General features: G+C 44.6%; 2 protein-coding genes across 10 annotated transcripts in view; both read left to right on the forward strand.

Moving 5' to 3' along the window:
• Positions 1 to 1,197: 1,197 nt before the first annotated feature.
• On the forward strand, positions 1,198 to 4,408 carry RPL7 (ribosomal protein L7). The gene is made up of 7 exons (XM_059902004.1): positions 1,198 to 1,295; positions 2,084 to 2,192; positions 2,473 to 2,639; positions 3,167 to 3,304; positions 3,397 to 3,506; positions 3,833 to 4,042; positions 4,346 to 4,408. The coding sequence occupies exons 1-6, from the start codon at positions 1,282 to 1,284 to the stop codon at positions 4,039 to 4,041; spliced, it is 747 nt and encodes a 248-aa protein (XP_059757987.1). The 5' UTR covers positions 1,198 to 1,281; the 3' UTR covers position 4,042; positions 4,346 to 4,408.
• A 5,338-nt stretch (positions 4,409 to 9,746) lies between these two features.
• The window catches only part of C17H8orf89 (chromosome 17 C8orf89 homolog), a 114,107-nt gene continuing 104,614 nt past the window's right edge, over positions 9,747 to 19,239 (forward strand). For 8 of the 9 annotated variants that reach the window (XR_009498450.1, XR_009498451.1, XM_059901644.1 and 5 more), the window contains exon 1: positions 14,421 to 14,501. Coding sequence is in view for 6 of the 9 variants with exons in the window: in XM_059901644.1 (XP_059757627.1) it covers positions 14,482 to 14,501 (20 nt within the window). In the remaining 3 variants the exon portion in view is untranslated. Of the gene's footprint in view, positions 9,869 to 14,420; positions 14,502 to 19,239 lie in introns of those variants that run through there. The other variant, XM_059901646.1, reaches the window with a different exon arrangement.

Genomic DNA, 19,239 nt, shown 5'->3' on the forward strand with positions numbered 1-19,239 from the left:
AGGGGCGCGCAGCGGAGACGGCACGGGCCGGCCGGCCGCCGCGGGAGTTGTCAACTTGACCCAAGTTGCGAGAGGGTGGAAGAGTGGGGTGCGGGGCAGCGGGAACGCCAGGAAGGGGCGACTCGCTCGGTGCAGGAGAGCGCTCCCCAACGTCTTGCAGCTGCCTCCGCGGTATCGTGTCCCCCTGCCCTGCACTCCCCGCGGCTGTCACTCGGGCACCAGGCTGCGAAGCGCAGCGCTGCTTGCAAGTCGGAGCGCTCCCAGCCGCTTCTGAGAGGGCTCCACACTCCGCGCTATATAACCCGCGACCGGGAAGAGCCGGCGGCGGCATCGGCCCTCCCTCGGCTCGGCCCTCCCCGCCCCCGGGCGCACCCCGCCCCCGGCCCAGCCCCCCGCCCGCTCGCCGTCCGCCGAACCGCGGCGGGGCAGCCCCTCTCACATGGCCGTGGCCGCAGCCTCCAGCCCTCCTCGCACCTCCCTTCGCGGTTCACGCCCCCTGCCGTGGGGTGTCCCGGCCTCCGCCTGCCAAACCGGCCGGTCGGCAGTGCCCCAGCCATCTTCCTTTGGCCGTCCGTTCTTCGCTTGTCCCCGTCTCGTCACTTTCGTTAGCCAGGGGGCTGTGGGTGGCCCCGCCTGCGATCAGGCGCTGCCGAAGACAGCCCTGCAGGCTGGAGGAACGAAGAGAAGGACCTCGGCAGCGCGGCAACGGGCGTGCCGGTCTGCTACTGGGGTTGGCAAAGAGCCGAGAAGGCGGTCAAAAGCCGGCAGCAACTTCGAATCGTAGCTAGCCCTTTGGAACGTAGGCCCAAAGGCTCTCATTTTCCCCGGCTGGAATCACCACCGCCGTGGTTCCCTACCGACCCGGTCAAGCGTTGCCCTCCTGCCAGGCGGGCCGTGAAAGTGCTGCATGCCGGGATTTGTAGTTCGCGCCCCGGCCGCGCGTCCTTTGCATATATTACTGGGTAGAATTCGAGCCGTATTCTGTCAACGCAGTCCAGGGATTAGGACCCCGAGTAGTCAAGGTATCGGCACTCTTTGCTCTCATCATATTGATTAAAGAGTCTAACCAATGCATTAATTTTTCCCATACAGATTTTACTTGAAACTTGATCGTAAGAGGCCGAATCAGGCAGTTCTTAATTCTGCGTCTGCAATGCGAGTTCTCAGTTCTGAGTTCTTTTCTGGCTTATCCTGGGACACCTATGAGTCGTGGGGCTTCACGCTCGCCCTCTTTAAGTGGACAGCGCGCATGCGCCAACTTCCTCTTTCCCGGCTGGAACCATGGAGGGCGCTGAGTAAGTTTCTCCTCGTCCTCTCGAGAATCCTTCTCCATCCCCGAAACTAGAGGCTTTTGTCTCACTCTCTCTCGTTCTGTCTGTAACCTGTCTCTTTGTCGACTTACCTGTGTGTTTGTGACGTTGTGTGACACTCCTGGTGGTCTTAGGCTAAAATGGGCTTCAGGAGGCCTTGGGGCGGAGGTTTTGGAGTTACCGGGAACGAGGTGTGAGAGCTGAATATGCGCGGAACCGACAGGTTGTCCAGTCCCTCGTCTTTTCAGGGAGGCTCAGAATCTCTGAATGGGGTTCTTTTTCCTTAGCTGGCGTTTGTTCGAAGCATCCCTGCCGTCAGGTCTCTGCTTACAGCATATGGAGCTTGAGGCTTGAACCAGGGTTGTTTTTGGGGGTTTGTTTGGGGCTTTTTTTTTTTTCTCCTTGAGACTCTTAAGTTGTCTTAGATTCACACTCACTAATAGTCTAGGGATCAATGTCTTGCGGCAGCCTTTTACTCTGCACGGTTTGCTCTCGGCATTTTTGTTGTCGTGGGACCCCGGGAGTGATCGTAGATTAAATGTGAATTTGTTATTTTTGTGACTCGTTTAAAGCAAGTGGTCCGTGTTAAAGGTAAAGATAACGGGCATAGGAATTTCCTAAAATCTGCATCTTACACCATAGCATGCTACAGCAGTTAAAGGTACGTTTGAAGTCAGTGGCGATAGTAGTGTTACGAGAGAGCGCTCAGTACAGAATGGGAGTGCTGCAGTGCTGTGAGCTTTCTGAATTAACCGTCTGTCTGCTAATGTTAGAGAGAAGAAAAAGAAGGTTCCTGCTGTGCCAGAAACCCTTAAGAAAAAGCGAAAGAATTTCGCAGAGCTTAAGATCAAGCGCCTGAGAAAGAAATTTGCCCAGAAGATGGTAAGTAAACTTTTTTGAGGCTCCCAGTTAAGAAAAGGCCCTATGATTGAAAATAAGGTGGATGTTTTTAACAAGGCTTGTTTACTTCAGCTGCTGTAGCAGTGAGCGTGGTTAACTTAGAACCCACCTTTCCAAATGAAGTTAGTTATTTTCCTCTTGCAATGTTAACGCACATTGTGGTGAGAAAGCTTCAAGGGAAGGGTTTTCTTGGAAAGAACTGATAATTGCTAATTGTGTTTGGGAGCTAAAAGGCAGATGAATAACTGATGTTGGTTTTCAGCTTCGAAAGGCAAGGAGGAAGCTTATCTATGAAAAAGCCAAGCACTATCACAAGGAATACCGGCAGATGTACAGAACGGAGATTCGCATGGCTAGGATGGCAAGAAAAGCTGGCAACTTCTACGTACCCGCGGAACCCAAATTGGCATTTGTCATCAGGATCAGAGGGTAAGTTCAGTTTTTACTGCAGTCTGGTTTTAAAGGGAAAGCTGCACAATCCCAGCCAAATTTCACAGTACTTGTGGGGACCTTGGTTGTAAAACATTGGAATGAAAATATTTGGGAGGCGAGGAGAGTATTTTAGTGATTGTAAGCCCTGTGCCCAAAGCATCTATTCATTCTCGAATTGAGCACTTGAGTTCAGTGTCCTGGAGATTCACTTCAAAAGCAGTTAAATTGGAGCCTCATAAGTGCTCTGACAAAGATATATGCAAAACTAGAAGTAATAAGAGTGTTGGGGAAAGTTTTAAGTATGAAAGGTATGTGTCAAAAGACAGTTTACTTGCAGGAGAGGCAAATTGGCAGAGGTAATAGAATACAGCTAACTAAAGGGAAGAGTGGTGTTTGTAACATGAGAGGATTCTTACTTAGGTGTGACACGTGTTGCCCAAAATTGTAATAGTTAGTTTCTCGTCTTTTACTAGTAAAAATTCTGATAAAAGCTAAATGAATTTTTTGTATTTTTTTCATTGCAGTATCAATGGTGTGAGCCCAAAGGTTCGAAAGGTGTTGCAGCTTCTTCGCCTCCGTCAGATTTTCAATGGCACCTTTGTGAAGCTCAACAAGGCTTCAATTAACATGCTGAGAATTGTGGAACCATACATTGCATGGGGGTAGGTGTCTTTGATTTCTGTTCGGTAAGCTGGCAGGTGTTTTGACAGTGATAGTCTTATTTGGTCATTTATATCTGTATTTTCATATTTAGGTACCCAAACCTAAAGTCAGTAAATGAATTGATCTACAAGCGTGGTTATGGCAAAATCAACAAGAAGCGAATTGCCCTGACGGATAACGTGTTGATTGCTCGATGTCTTGGTAGGTTCTGCCTATTCGGGGAAAAGTTATTAATTATAAAAGTTATTGTATCAGATAAAATGATATTTTTTGGCATTTTGTTGCCTGATTTTTCTCACTATTATGAATCTTTCTTTATTCCCTACAATATTTATGAAAAATGGAAGGTATGATTTCATTGGCTTGAGCTGTATCTTTGTAAATAAGGTCATGTATTTCCTTCTTTGTTACTTTATTCTTGATTTACTTCTAATTCTTTATGTCACAGCCTATCTTAATGCCTTAAAAATTTAATAGTCTCAAAATAAACAGTTTTAGTAACCTTAAATCATCTTGAACATGTTCAGGCAAATACGGTATTATCTGCATGGAGGATCTGATTCATGAGATCTATACTGTTGGAAAACGTTTCAAAGAAGCAAACAACTTCCTGTGGCCCTTCAAGTTGTCTTCTCCACGAGGTGGAATGAAGAAAAAGACTACCCATTTTGTAGAAGGTGGAGATGCTGGCAACAGGGAAGACCAGATCAACAGACTTATTAGAAGGATGAACTAAGGTGAGCAACTACATCCTGAAAGAAGTTTACTTAATACTGGAGTAAAAACGACTTAGATGCTGAAAAGGGTTTGGTTTGAGTTCTAAGCAGTATTTAGTGGGGGGGGCGGGAAATCAACCATCATATATGATCGCAGTTGGTTTGGTTTCTCCTTTTGAGGACATTTATGGAGGGAAGAAAAAGCCTTTTTTTTTTCTTCCTACTTAATAATGGAAACTGAATTGGTAGTTCTTATGACTTCCTGGTTTATGTTAATTCTTAGTTATTAAGATGTTTAATGGGTTTTTTTTCCCTTCCTTTCAGGTATCTACCATGATTATTTTTGTAATTTGGTCAGTTAATAAAGTGACTGCTTTCAAATTGAAATGTATTGTTGTCTTGGTGACTTTTTGTTATCTTTCTTCTGCCGTCCCCTAACTATTGTGGCAAATCTTGGTGTGACACAATTAAGTCAGATCAACAGCCTGTTGCGTGTAAAACTTAGGGTCCAGTTTGTATCTTGTGAAAAACATTCCTGGGGTTTATTGAAGATTTTCCTGTACGAAGTCCTCATTTTTCACTTTTGAGTTGGCCAAAATGGGTCTATTCTAAGAAAGCCCATTTCACAGGCCTTTGTGCATGAGTAAAGGTTCAGTTTACAAATAAAAATCCGTTGCTGAAATTCCATTTTCTCAGGCTTTGGTTTGCCTATAAAGTAGTGAGTAAATGTGTCATTTTCTTTTTGCATTTCACTTTTATGTTTTTGCTTTGCATCTTCTACCCATACTTACGTGAATTCCTAATAATTTCACTACATATTGTGTATATCGAGAAGGAAGAAATGAAATGTGCCCATGGATGCAGTTTATTTGGAGCACCTAAAGAACTCATGAGAATACTAGTGAGCAAAAACTTGAATTTATAAATAACATTCCCTATATATTTTTATGTATCATCTCACCTAGGCTAGCAAACCTGAAAGTTTTAAGTGTAGTGCAACGGGAAGTACATATAATAAAAGTAAAAAGGTTTATGATTCTCACTGACTGTGCCAAAGGTATGATGCCGTATGAAATAGATGCCCTATACTTTTGATTCTGTTGCACCAGAATCATCACTTTTTTTGTATTTGAAAGTTGCTAGACAAATACATTTAAATTCTTGGGTGTTGGAAGCTATTTGGATTAGTGAGTTTAGGGTCAGTGAATCCTGGAGGGAAATCAAGGTTATTAGTTTCTAAAACCAATGTTACCTGTATACATGTGTATCTAGTGTTTTGCAAGAAATTTAATATCTTGGTAAACAGTTGGATCAATGTATAACAAAATCATTAATCTCTTGGTGGAGCCTAAAAGTCTTTAAGTTTTGAAATTACCTGTTTTGTTTTACTGCTTTAGTAGGTAACTACACAGTATAGCCCACGCGTCTTTGCACATCCAGTATTCTGAACGGTAGGAGTGGCTCAGAAGAAAACATCTAATTACTGTAATAAAGTTGTTCAGGTGGCATATTGCTAACTACCTAGGCGTGTAGGATTTGGAATAGTAATAGAAATAGCATTCTATATATGGGATGGTGGTATTTAATAACGCTTTTTTCAAAAAAATTAACTTTTTAAGAGCAGTTTTAGGTTCACAGCAAAGCAGAGTGGAAAGTACAGGGTTCCAGTATACCCTCCTGCCCCTCCCTAAACAGCCAGCCTCCCCCACTCTCAACGTTGAGTGGCACATTTGTTGTAGTCCATGGATGTTGACACATCATTACCCAAAATAGCAAAGTTCTTGAAGCTGGTGAGGGGGATAGGAAGATCTGTAGGTATATGGAGGGGAAAGAAACAGTGTTGGGGCTGTACATGTCCTCTGCAGACACATTTGTTTGCAGTCCTGGAAATTCACTGTCCACATAGTTTCCGAATGCGGCTAGAGGACCAGAGGATAGGGAAATGTATGAGAGAGTTTGGAAGTGGGGAGGACATCTGGCAATATGGTAGAGAACTAAAGCAATGGGGATAAACATTAAAAAAACATGCTGTCAGGTGACAGCTGTCAGATTGCTAGGGAGTAAATTGGGATAATCATTTGTCTTCACAGGATTGATCGTAAGGATTAAAACTGAGCATGAGAATATTTTGTGAACTATTAGAACCTGTTGAAATGCACCTTAATATCTTATTTTACTTAAAAAACTCCCCTGAAAGTGGTGTCACTTTCTACAAGAGATCATCCACATCCACTAGAAGGCTAACCAACCTCTGATGAAAGTCTGGGCCACCAGGTTCTACTTACACAAAGATTCACTTCACATAAGTACATTGCCTTTTTGTACCCTTCAAAGTTCTAGCTTTATTAGGTCTTCCCCTAGCTACCCTAGTTTAGTTGTCTGTTCCCGGTGTTTCTTGGTCTTGCTTATCTTCGAAGGTTCCTTTGTGGTAAACTGGATTAAGAATGCTGGCTCTGGAGCCAAACTGCATGAATTCATATCCAGCTTCCACTTAATAGTTTGAGCCATTAAATTACTTCATCTCTGGTTCCTTACCAGCAAAATGGGGGAAATAGTAGTACCTAATTTCATAGGATTTTAGTGAAGATTAAATATGTCAGGTCATGGAAAATGCTTAGGGCAGTGCCTGGCCCACAGTGCTAAGTAAATGCTGTCTCTTGTGTAACTTGAGCACGTAGCAGGGGTGTACAAAGGAAAATAGCCTCTGCATTCATGTGTTAATGGGCAAGATAGACTTAACACAAATATCATAAGTGCTACACAAGGATGTCTAGGATGTGACAGATTGTTGAAGTGTCATTGGGGACCACCTGCAGGGGAAGATTGACAACTTTCTGTTCCTGCTGTTTTCCTTTACAGATTTGGTATCATACTAGCCAAAACATACATGTGCCTCATTCAAGTGCTCCCTTCTCTTCAGCAGTTAACTTTTTAAGGTGGGCTTTTTTTCATCCTACCCAGTACCTGACATAACATACAGTAGGCACTGAGTATTTGTTTTCTATCACTGCTGTCACAAATTACCACAAACTTAAGTGACTTAAAACACAAATTTATTGTCTTAACAGCTTTGAAGGTCAGAAGTTCAAAATCAGTTTCACTGCGCTAAACCAAGGTGTCAGCAGGCCTTCCTGCCTTCCGAAGCCTCTAGGGGAGAATCCGTTTCCTTGCTGTTTCCAGTTTCTAGAAGCTGCTTACAATTCTTGGCTTGTGGCCCCTTCTCCATCTTCAAAGTGTAATCTCTGTTTCCATCCTTCCATCATCTCTGGCTCTGATCCTCCTGCCTCCCTCTTTTGTGGACTTTTGTGATTATGTTGGGCCACGCAGATAATCCAGGATAATGCCCCACCTCAAATTCCTTAATACTGAATATAAGTACGTCTGCAAAGTCTACATAAGGTAGTATATTCACAGGTTCTAGAAATTAGGGCAGGGAGATATTTGAGAGGGCCATTCTTTGATCTTTTTTTAAAAAATTAATTTATTTATTTTATATATTTTTGGCTGTGTTGGGTCTTCGTTTCTGTGCGAGGGCTTTCTCCAGTTGCGGCAAGCGGGGGCCACTCTTCATTGCGGTGTGCGGGCCTCTCACTGTTGCGGCCTCTCCTGTTGCGGAGCACAGGCTCCAGACGTGCAGGCTCAGTAGTTGTGGCTCACGGGCCCAGTTGCTCCGCGGCATGTGGGATCTTCCCAGACCAGGGCTTGAACCCGTGTCCCCTGCATTGGCAGGCAGATTCTCAACCACTGCGCCACCAGGGAAGCCCCCCCATTCTTTGATCTTTAATTTATGTCTCCCAGCTGTATTTTTTCCTGTTCCTCAAAAATGACAAGCTTCTAATGTAGGGTCTTGGCACTTGAAATCTTGTGTCTGGAGCACTCAGCCCTGAGGAGGTCTGTGTACTTGGCTTTTTCATTCTGGAAAAAGATCTCTGACACCTCTTCATGTAACCTTTTTTTTTTTTTTTTTTTTTTATAGCATCTTTTACTATCAAATAATTTTTCCGTTTACTTGTTATCTGTTACTTTTCCCAGCCACTCAAGATTTGAGTATGTATCAGGTTTGAGTCTTAGCCTTCTCTATTCCAGCAGTTAGAACAATGCCTGGTGCATTGCAGGTCCTTTGCTTTTTTGATTGAGTGAATCAAGCCTTTTATGGGCAATAGCCATTTAAAATTTTGCATCTCCAGTGTTAGCACATTTTAGTCCTTGGGTGTTTGGGTGGGGAATGGTGAGAGGAGGAGTGGAAGCTTATGGAGATTAGATAGATATTGTTTTACTCAGGAGGACTCGGGAAAATGAGTTTTATCGTGTAGGGGTAATAGTATGTGAAAATATGTTAGAGGAATATAGGAGATGGTTCCTGCCTGGAAGTTTCACAGAGGAGGTCGAATTTGGGCACCTGGAGGTAGAACAGCATGAGCCAAGGCAGAGAGTTGGGTAAGAGTGTCAGTGGGCGGTGTGATAGCCAAGAGGAGGGGATAGCAAACTCAAAACAGACCGATTTAATAATAAGCATTTGATCATGTATTGAGGGCTAGTGTACACTTACTCCACCTTATCCTGGGTGGGTGGTTCTCCACTGTGAGTGCAACTCCAGAACTGAATTCTTAATTGGTTTGGGGATGGGCCCAGGCTTTTTCCCTTTAAAGTCTCCATGTGATTTTTAATGTGCAGCCTATTCTAATAGGGAAGTATACCACTATCCCCATTTTTTAGACGAGGGGCTAACTTTCCCGACTTCCAGGATCACACAACTAAGTGGTTAGGTTCCAGGTCTAATTTGAGTTGGTTTTCTTAACCAGAGGAGCTAGGGAAAGGTTAGTATCAAGCTTAATGAAAACAAAAGTGGTGTGCTGAGAGCAGTTTCAGGAGTTCTGTGGGGTCCGAAACCATCTTACCAGGGCTAAGCTTGCAGCCCTAGTGGAGGGGTCAAGAAACGAAGACAGGGTTTGGAACAACTTGGCAAGAGTATACATAGGCTAAGCCACTACTGTCCGAGTCAGGCCGCTAGGCTTCCCAGCTAGGGAGGAGACGTGCGCCGAGCCTTTCACCAAAGAACCTCGACAGTGGAGGCGTAGAACGCGGAATCCGGGAGCGTACGATGAGGGAACTCGGGAAGGTCACTTGCCAAAGATTGCTCTAGTCAGGTACTGCTGGTCCACTCTCATCAGTACTCTGGAGAGCCTGGTTAGTTTGAATCTTAAAAATGCAACCCAGAGAACCGAACCTCACCAACCTTGTCCAACTGCCCACTACCCACCCTGTCTACAGTGGGTGGTGTCACGACTGAGGCTCGTTTCCGCAGCCTCCTGCCACCCCAGCCCCTGCAGCCGTGACCCCGACTGCGGCGGCCCCCTACAGTAGTTGTCCAGTGAGTCCTAGCGGTCTCCCCGCCGCCCAGGTACCATCCTGGCGCGGCAACCTGACTTGCCGCCCAGAGTCCTGCGGGACGGCGCCCGGTGACCGCCCGGAAGGCATCCCGGAAGCTCCGGGCGCCTAGCAACGGGCACGCATCGGACGGGCGGGGCGGCGGCCGCAGCAGCCTCTCGCCGGGCGGGGCGGGGCGGGGCTGAGCGGGGGGCGCGCCGCGCTCCCGAGCGTCGTCTGGCTGCCGGCCGCCGAGCATGATCGTCTCGAGAGCGGCGCCCGAGCGAGCGCGCGGCCGCCCGCCCCGCCCCGCCGCCGCAGTCAGCCCCGCGGCTCTGCAGGTCTGGGCCGGGGGTTCGGCTCAGCGCCGGGCCGCCACTGGCTCCCGCGCTGCCCGCTGCCCCCGCCCCAGACCTGGGCGCCGCCGCCGCGGGCCAGGCCGGAGAAGCCCCTCCCCTCCACGGCGGAGCTGCGGGGACAGTGAGTGCGACCGGTCCGGGGGAACCCCGGCCAGGGGCGTGCCGGGGTTGGAGGGGACGGGGGACGGGGGGCGGCCGGGTCAGGCCTGAAAGGGAGGTGGGTCCCTTAGGTCAGCTGGCTCGGCCCCCTCGCAAGAAGGGCATCTATTCTAGTGACGCACACGGGTCGCCCCAAGGATCCTCGTGATGCTCTTGGAGGGGGGCTGGCGGGGAGGCCGGGGCTGAGGACTTGACGGAGGCTGCGGGCGGCTCGGGTGCAGGAGTATATAGACTTAAGAGGTGAAAGCCCTCTTTAGTTTCTAGTCCTTTCTTTACTTTCTAACACTTCTTACAGTTAATTTAGTATTTATTCTCTTGTCATTTGTTTTTGGTCATCAGTGGAATCATATATGGATTCTTTTGAGAAATTGCTTTTTTCACTTAAGACGTGGAGAATACATTCCACAGCAGTTTACTTAGGTCTTCATTGAATATTTCATAGATGTGTCACATAGATGTATGATTATATGGTATAGATGTATCATAATTTATGTAACCATTTCTCCTGAAGATCGGTTCCAATTTTTCCTTATTACAAACAATGCAACAATGAACATTCTTACACATGGGAACAGTTCTATAAAGTGAATTCCTTGAAGCAGAATTGCTGGGTCAGATGTATGTACGTTAAAAAAAATTGGTGGGATCTTGCCTTCCAAAAAGTCTTTAGTGATTAACATGTCCATCAACAGGCTGTGGTGAAAAAAAACCTGTGTTTATTATCGTCTAAAAAACAATCAGTATCTCCCACTAATTGAGTGTTTATTACATGCCCAGCACTGTGCTGAACACTTTGCATGCATTTTACTTTTATTTTTCTTTTATAAATTTATTTTATTTATTTATTTTTGGCTGTGTTGTGTCTTTGTTGCTGTGCACAGGCTTTCTCTGGTTGCCGCGAGCGGGGGCTACTCTTCGTTGCAGTGCGCGGGCCTCTCATGATGGTGGCTTCTCTTGTTGCGGAGCACAGGCTCTGGGCGCGTGGGCTTCAGTAGTTGTGGCTTGCGGGCTCGGTAGTTGTGGCTCGCAGGCTCTAGAGCGCAGGCTCAGTAGTTGTGGTGCACGGGCTTAGTTGCTCCGCGGCATGTGGGATCTTCCCGGACCAGGGCTCGAACCTGTGTCCCCTGCATTGGCAGGTGGATTCTTAACCATTGCGCCACCAGGGAAGCCCCTGCATGCATTTTATTTATTTATTTATTTATTTATTTATTTATTTATTTATTTTAACTTCAAAAGTAGCATTTTTTATTTTTGTGGTAATTTTCAAAGCCACAAAATCCTGCAGGCATTTTAAAATTTAATCCTCACTAACCCTATGAGAGTCAGAGGCACTATTATTTTCTTCATGACCCCATGGTTATGCAGCTCTTGAAGTGCAGAGCCAAGATTAGAATCCTGGTTCATTTAATTGCAATGCTTATGTTCTTCGTGGGATCTGAATTCCTGGTCAGTAATTGACTGGGCATTGTGTTTCATTGGGTTGTTTGAGAATTAAATGAGATCGTGCGTTTGGTGTTACAGTATTATTAATATGTAGTTCCTTTCTCTACTAACTCCTGTAGAATTGGACATGGTCCGGTTCTTCCTACGATTCTGGTTCCTCTGGATCATTTGCCTTTCCATTCACTTTTCTGCCTTTTCTTTATCTTCCTGGCTTGCATATATTGTAAGGGAATCTGGTTTTCTTCTCCCTGGAAAATCTCCTTTGCCAACTTTATCCAATCTCTGGCCTTAATTCTCACCAGTAAATCGATAACTCTTAAAAGCTTCATCTCCAAAAAAAAAAAAAAAAAAGCTTCATCTCCCAGCCAAACCTATAGTCTTCAATATTCCTATAGCTTAGATCCAGGTTATATATCTCCACCTGAATGTCCTAGACTAATTTTATCTAGAACTGAGCTGCTTGTTGCCCTCTGCCCCCAGACTCGCACTTTCTCTGAATTTAATTCATGGTTCCATAATTCTTTTGGTCACCCTAGTTCACAGCCTCAGTCATCTTTGACTCTTTTTTTTCTTTCCTGAACCTCCAATATTCAATCAATTGTCAGTGTTGTCAAATTCTCTCTACTACTCTAATTTAAGCACTCTGAACTATTATATGTAGTCTCTTAACCTGGCTCCAGTCTCTGCCATCTTAATCTTCCTAAAGCATGGCTGTGAATATGCCACACATCTGTTCGAAAACCATCATGCCTTCTCATTGCTAAAAAAGAAAGTACAAGCCACTTTGGCCGGCGTTCAAATGTGTCTGTGATCCTGCCCCAGTGCTGAACCCCTCCTCCACTCTCCAGGGCAACTTTCACATCTTTACCTTTTCCAGCAGGGCTTCTACCCACATTTCCATCTAAATGTCATTTTCTAGTTTCTTCCAAGTCTTTTTTGAACCCTCTTGTGAAAGGTATATCTCCCTCCTTTGAACTCCTCAGATGTGAGATACTGTATATCTGTCTATCTAGATCCCCTAAGGCTGTAATGTGACACTTTGCCTTATACTACAGTTGTGTGAGTGGCTACGGTTTTTCCTTTTGGACTGGAAAATCTGTGAAGGCAGAATCTCTAGTTCACCTTTGTATTTGTCATGCACATGGCACATAGACTTGCAGATAGTATATGCTTAGTGAATATATTTGAGTAAGCGAGCTAATATATTCACCCTTGGGAATAAAAAATTGCATGTATTAGGGTATTGATAGCTATAACGACAAACAGTCCCCAACATTTTAGTGATTTAGGATACAGAACTTCAGTTCTTGCTCGCATAACAGTTCCAAGGCAGGTGTTCCTGGTCAGCAGGCAGCTTTCTTCCCATTGGTAGTAGGACCCAGGCTCTGCCATTCATTAGCTTCACTGTTGGCTAACTGCGGCCAGCAGGATGGGACGGAGGAAGTATGGAGAAAGCGGGCCTGGGGGAATCCCCTGGCGGTCCAGTGGTTAGCGTCCTGACTCTCACTGTTGTAGGGCCTGGGTTCAGTCCCTGGTCGGGGAACTAAAATCCCACAAAAAAAGAAAAAAAAAGCAGACCTGCTTCTGAAGTTTCTTGCAGAAAGTGTCACACGTTGCATTCACTCCCATTCCAACCACAAGGAGGTAACCACTTTCTAGGAACAACTGTATTCTCCGGAGGAACAAGAATTTTGGGCATCCAGTCTTCTCTGCCACAGTCCATTTCTATTTATCAAAACCCGTGGGACTTGGCTTGAACAACCCTTGCTCATAAACAACAGCAAAACTCTCCTTCTTCCCCAGTCTGGTTAGGTCAGCAAAGGCCCTGTTGTCCCACAAAATCTAAACACAGATTTATGATCAATATGTATCATAGTGAAGTGTAATTGTTTGGTTACTTTGTTCCCCCAGTAGACTGTACGCTTTTGCATCATAATCATTTTTGTATTTCACCTCCTAGCACAATGACTGGCATTGCAAATATATAAATAACTAGCTTTCTCAATGAATCTACAACTTGCCTTTCTTTATGTTCAACTTGATGATTATTTTGGCTTAATCAAAGCTAAAAAAGATAATCTTACCATCTGCTCTTTGATGTTGGGCTATTTTCAGCCTTTTTGCCTTTCTAGTATAAAAAATGTAGGATTTGACATCCTTGAAGGTAAATATTTGGATGTATCATTGATTGTTCCTTTAGGATAAACTCCTGGAAGTGGAATTGCTGGGTCAAAAGTATATAAAATTATAGGACATATGTATTGCTAGATTGCTCTCCGGAACTATACTAATACTTCCACTGAAACCTTATGAGAGTACCTGTTTCCTTGAACTGCATCTTACACTGTCTAGTAGTAGAGAAAAAAATTTTTGCTATTTTCAGGGCAAAAGTTGTAGCTCATTATATTATTTTGCTTTTTTTTGAGTATTAGTGAGGGCAAACTTTTATTGACCATTTTTTTTCTGTAATGAGTTATCTGTTCTTTAATAAACACACTATCTTGGGGTCCACTTTCCTATTGATTTTTAAGTATCTTTACATACAAGAGAAATTAAATTCTTCAGTTCTTTATGTCATCGTTTGAAAAGTTATTCTGGGAACTTCTGGTCAGTGTGGCAGAGGAAGCCGACATGGAAGAAACTCCATGCTGCTTCCATATATTTCAAATGCAGGGTAAGGTGTATTAAGATAATTTATGGCCATGTGGCCGAGCTAGGAACCAAGAGGAGGAGACCCCCAGGTGGCAGAAATGAAGGAATGCTCACACAGGAAGGCAGCACTGAGCATCTGCTGAGAGCTGGGAGTCACAAAGGAGTACTGTTCCAGTTACCATGGATGCATCACAAACTTCTCCAAAACTTAGTGGCGCAAAACAACACTTCACTGTGCTCATGGATTCTGCGGGACGGTGCAGGAATTTGGACAGTGAATGGCAGGGACGGCTTGGCTCTGCTTCACCACGTCTGGGGCCTCAGATGGAAGATTTGAAGGCTCAGGGCTGGAATCACCTGCAGGCTCACTCACTCCTATGTCTGGTGGCTGATCCCGGCTGTGGACCGAGACCTCAGCTGTGGATGTCAGATGGAACCTTTCTACGGTGGTCTCTTCCTATCACTTAGCTTCCTCACAAAATGGTGGCCGGGTTTCAAAGGTGAGTGTCCTGAGAGAGCTAGCTAGTGGAAATCGTATCATCTTTTATGACCTAGCCTTGAACATCACAGTGTCAATTCTACTGCATTTTATTTTATTTGTTTATTTATTTATTTATGTATTTTTGGCTGTTGGGTCTTTGTTGCTGCGCGCGGGCTTTCTCTAGTTGCAGTGAGCAGGGGGCTACTCTTCATTGCGGTGCACAGGCTTCTCATTGCAGTGGCTTCTCTTGTTGTGGAGCACGGGCTCTAGGCACGCGAGCTTCAGTAGTTGTGGCATGTGGGCTCAGTAGTTGTGGCTTGCAGGCTCTAGAGTGCAGGCTCAGTAGTTGTGGCACACGGGCTTAGTTGCTCCTCGGCATGTGGGATCTTCCCGGACCAGGGCTCGAACCTGCCTCCCCTGCATTGGCAGGCAGATTCTTAACCACTGCGCCACCAGGGAAGTCCCTGCATTTTATTGACTAAGGAAGTTAGTTTCAGAGAAAGGAACACAGATGTCACCTCTTGATGGAGGAGTGTCAACGTCACATTGAAGGAAGAACTTGCAGAGATGATATGTATTAGTGCATCCTTCTTTGGAAAATACAAGCTGCCACAAGTACCTTGACACAGAGATGATAACTAGAGAAATACCCCTCATTGGCCTGGGGAGGCTGTAAGGAAGCTTGCCGTCCACTTGAACTATGGTAGGGAAGAGTCAGCTGCTAGACATTAGAGCATCATACCCTGCACCAGCTCAAGTCTGAGGTCTGAATTCACATTACTATGTGACTCAGGGACCACAGTCTAAGAAATTGGCATATTAACTGGCCTGATACCTCTGAAACCCAGGGCCAGGCAGAGACCAATGGGAAGCATACAGAGAGATGTATAGCACAGTTTCCACAGCTCAGGGAACACTGGACTCCTGTAGATAGCAATCTCTCTAAAGATGAGCTCACAAACAAAGATTACAAATCATATAAGGAAATGGAACCACAAGGAAGGAGACTTGGTGAATGCAGAAAATGGGAAAACTAAAAATAATAGACAACTTGGAAAGAAATTTTGTAGTATTCAAGGAGAGGAAGGAATGGAAACCGTAAGGCAAGAATGGGACAGTATGAGTAAGAACAGGAGAGATCTAGGGCTGCATATTTACCCTGACAGGGGAAGAAGAAGCACTGAGTCAACCAGTACCTCCTGGACCCCAGGTATTAGTTGACTCTTGTCCTATAACAATAATAGTCATGATGATTATGATAATAATAGCAGCTGTCGTTTGTTTCTATGTATAAAAATACCTTACTGTGGTCTGAACTGAAGATTCTTGTTTGAGAATTAGAGCAGTGTACTGGGCATTTAACTAGGTGCTTTTCTTAAATTCCCTTTAAACTTCACAGTAACTCTGTAAGGCAGAGATTATTATTCCCTAGGTAGGGAGACTGAGGCACAGAAAGGTTAACAAGAAAATAAGTGAGTTTTTGCCATCCAGGATTGGGTGACAGGCATGGGGAAGGAATATAGGGCTTTGGGGTGTATAGGTGGGTGTGGATATATTGTAGAAGCTATTGCTTCTTTATTTCTTCTTTTTTTTTTTATTAGTTTATTTATATTTGGCTGCTTTGGGTCTTCGTTGCTGCGCGCGGGCTTTCTCTAGTTTTGGCGAGCGGGGGCTACTCTTCGTTGTGATGCACGGGCTTCTCATTGCAGTGGCTTCTCTTGTTGCGGAGCACGGGCTCTAGGCGCGCAGGCTTCAGTAGTTGTGGCAAGCGGGCTCAGTAGTTGTGGCTCATGGGCTCTAGAGCGCAGGCTCAGTAGTTGTGGCGCATGGGCTTAGTTGCTCCACGACATGTGGGATCTTCCCAGACCAGGGCTCGAACCCGTGTCCCCTGCATTGGCAGGCGGATTCTTAACCACTGCACCACCAGGGAAGTCCCTATTTCTTCATTTCTTAAATCACAGGTAGTGTGTTCTTAACTTAGGGAATGCTTAAGTAACTCTTCCGGTGAGTTGAATATTTAAACACAAATGGGCTAATTAACTGCTTATGAATTTTGGGAAATGGGAAATACTTGTGTCCAGATAAGAACTTTGCATACAGTTTTAGCAGTTACTTTCCCTAGTATTTTGCATGCTTCTTATTTTTAATTTTGCTAGAGCTTAATCTTAATACTTTTTAAGTTGCTTTCCCTTGTCCATCTCTCCTCCCTCCTAAAAAAACAAAAAGAGCGAGAATTTGATGAAATTAATAGTTATATTTTTTGTTCCTTGTTATATACACATTAGAGGTAAAGCATTTAACCCTCCCAAACCTCAGTTGTTTAATTCAAAAATTAGAAGATTAGGTCTCTTACTGGTCTGTAAATCAGTAATTTCTGTTGAACCAGTCCTTAATTTTCAAGTAAGAATTGCAATTCAGACAGCAGTAAGATATTCTTTTTATACAGATGTATAGACCTGACTGAAAACCTATGCTTACCCTACTAAATTTCCAATGACTTTCACTTATCTCCTTCCTCATCTTTAGATTTTGGCTTGTGGATGTGGGAGTATGGACAATTCTAATTCCAGGAATTCTTCCATAAGAATGAATTTTTACTGCAATGACCGAGGCTGTTTTTATTTTTTTATCTATCTGTTTGTTTATTTACTTAGGCTGCACTCTTCGGCTTGTGGGATCTTCCCCAGCCAGGAATTCAACCCGGGCCCTCAGGCAGTGAGAGCCCGGAGTCCTAACCACTGGACTGCCAGGGAATTCCCAACCGAGGCTGTTTTTAAAAATAGAGGTTTTAAATAGTTGTTTTTCATTTCACTGAACAATTTTATTCTCCATCACTAAGAAATTAAAGATTTTCTTGATACTATAGGTTCTTAATGAAAGTTCCTGTATTAACCTCAGCTACTTTTCATTAACATGCTAGTGTTACTTCAGTGTGTTCAGTCTCTTTTAACAGGTACCTCTTACCTTCTTAGTACTTTCAAAAATAAAGATAGATCTAACCAGATTTCTGTTGAAGCCACCTTTTATTACATTTAAAACATTTTGGTTAAGGATTCTGCTTTTAAAAGCAGTATGCTTGGGGCTTCCCTGGTGGCGCAGTGGTTAAGAATCCGTCTGCCAATGCAGGGGACACGGGTTCGAGCCCTGGTCTGGGAAGATCCCACATGCCACGGAGCAACTAAGCCCGTGTGCCGCAACTACCCAGCCCACACGCCTAGAGCCTGTGCTCCGCAATGAGAAGCCACCGCGATGAATAGCCCCCGCTCAGCAATGAACACCCAACGCAGCCAAAAATAAATAAATAAATTTAAAAAAAAATAAAATAAAATAAAAGCAGTATGCTTAAGGGACTTCCCTGGCAGTCCAGTGGTTAAGACTCTGAGCTTCCAAAGCAGGGGGCACGGGTTCGATCCCTGATCCGGGAGCTAAGGTCCTGCGTGTTGTGTGGAGTGGCCAATCAATCAATAAATAAAATATAATACATTCTTAATTTTTTAAAAAAGCAGTATGTTTAAAATGCTGAGTAGTGCTGATCTTAAAAGAATAATCCAGTAAAAGCTAAAGCTTTCTGATGCCTACTCCGTTCCAGGTGCTGTATTAAGTGGTTGTATCATGTGATCCTTAATGAGCTGGATTGTTGATGTTGCATCATTGAAAGAGGCAGTAGTACATGCGGGCAGATCTAGAGGAACACTTAGTAGACCATTCTTTAAATCTACTTACATATATATATAGATTTTTAAAAATAAATTTATTTATTTATTTATTTTTGGCTGTGTTGGGTCTTCGTTTCTGTGCTAGGGCTTTCTCTAGTTGCGGCGAGCGGGGGCCACTCTTCATCGCGGTGCGCGGGCCTCTCACTGTCGCGGCCTCTCCCGTTGCGGAGCACAGGCTCCAGACGCGCAGGCTCAGTAGTTGTGGCTCACGGGCCCAGTTGCTCCGCGGCATGTGGGATCTTCCCAGACCAGGGCTCGAACCCATGTCCCCTGCATTGGCAGGCAGATTCTCAACCACTGCGCCACCAGGGAAGCCCCTACTTACATATATTAAGTCCTCGGAAAGGTCTGATGGATGGATGAATTTATCATGTGACAGGGTCCCTGGAAGAGTCTGTGGCCCACATTAATGGAGGGGGATGTTGTGGCTTTGCCACTATTTACCATCAATATAGATTCTACTGTATGGATTATTCAAATTTTTCTATTGGGCTTGGAAAAATTCTCTATTATAACAGAGACTATGGTTACAATGTGGGTTATTGTAGTAGTATTTGACCTGTAGTTAACTGATAAGTTTTCATCTTGATTTTAAATTTTAGGAGAGCAACGACTTATTGTCTGTTTTTAAAGAGTTGTGACATAACGACCCAAAATCTGTCATACTCTGATACCTTTTGCTCAAATTCTGCTGGACCATTGTTAAATAGGTCCTGTATTATGTTATCAGACATGGAGGGAGGGAAAGACATGTTCACATGTTTAAATAGATATTTTGCCTTAGCCAGTGTGGCAGGACTGCTAAAGTTTTCTCACAGCGCCTGTTCCCTCGTCTTTCTAGTAAAAGGACCCCTGATTTTTCAGCTGGGTACATGATGCCCAGAATGGAAGATATTTTATCACTTCCTTTTACAGCTCGCTGTGGCCACGTGACTACGTTCTGACCAATGGGATGTAAGCAGAAGTGTGTGTGTGACTTCCGAGAAGTGACTTTAAAGAGAGGGAGAATGCCTCCCTCTCTTCCCTTCCTTCTCTCTGTAA

This window comes from Balaenoptera ricei, chromosome 17 (assembly GCF_028023285.1).
Source record: "Balaenoptera ricei isolate mBalRic1 chromosome 17, mBalRic1.hap2, whole genome shotgun sequence".
NCBI lineage: Eukaryota > Metazoa > Chordata > Mammalia > Artiodactyla > Balaenopteridae > Balaenoptera > Balaenoptera ricei.

What these genes read in the sequence shown, in the direction of transcription:
- RPL7 (XM_059902004.1), top strand. An exon ending in AGAAATTTGCCCAGAAGATG is followed by an intron (nt 2,193 to 2,472) that starts GTAAGTAAACTT and finishes GTTGGTTTTCAG; the next exon opens with CTTCGAAAGGCAAGGAGGAA. An exon ending in GAACCATACATTGCATGGGG is followed by an intron (nt 3,305 to 3,396) that starts GTAGGTGTCTTT and finishes TTTCATATTTAG; the next exon opens with GTACCCAAACCTAAAGTCAG.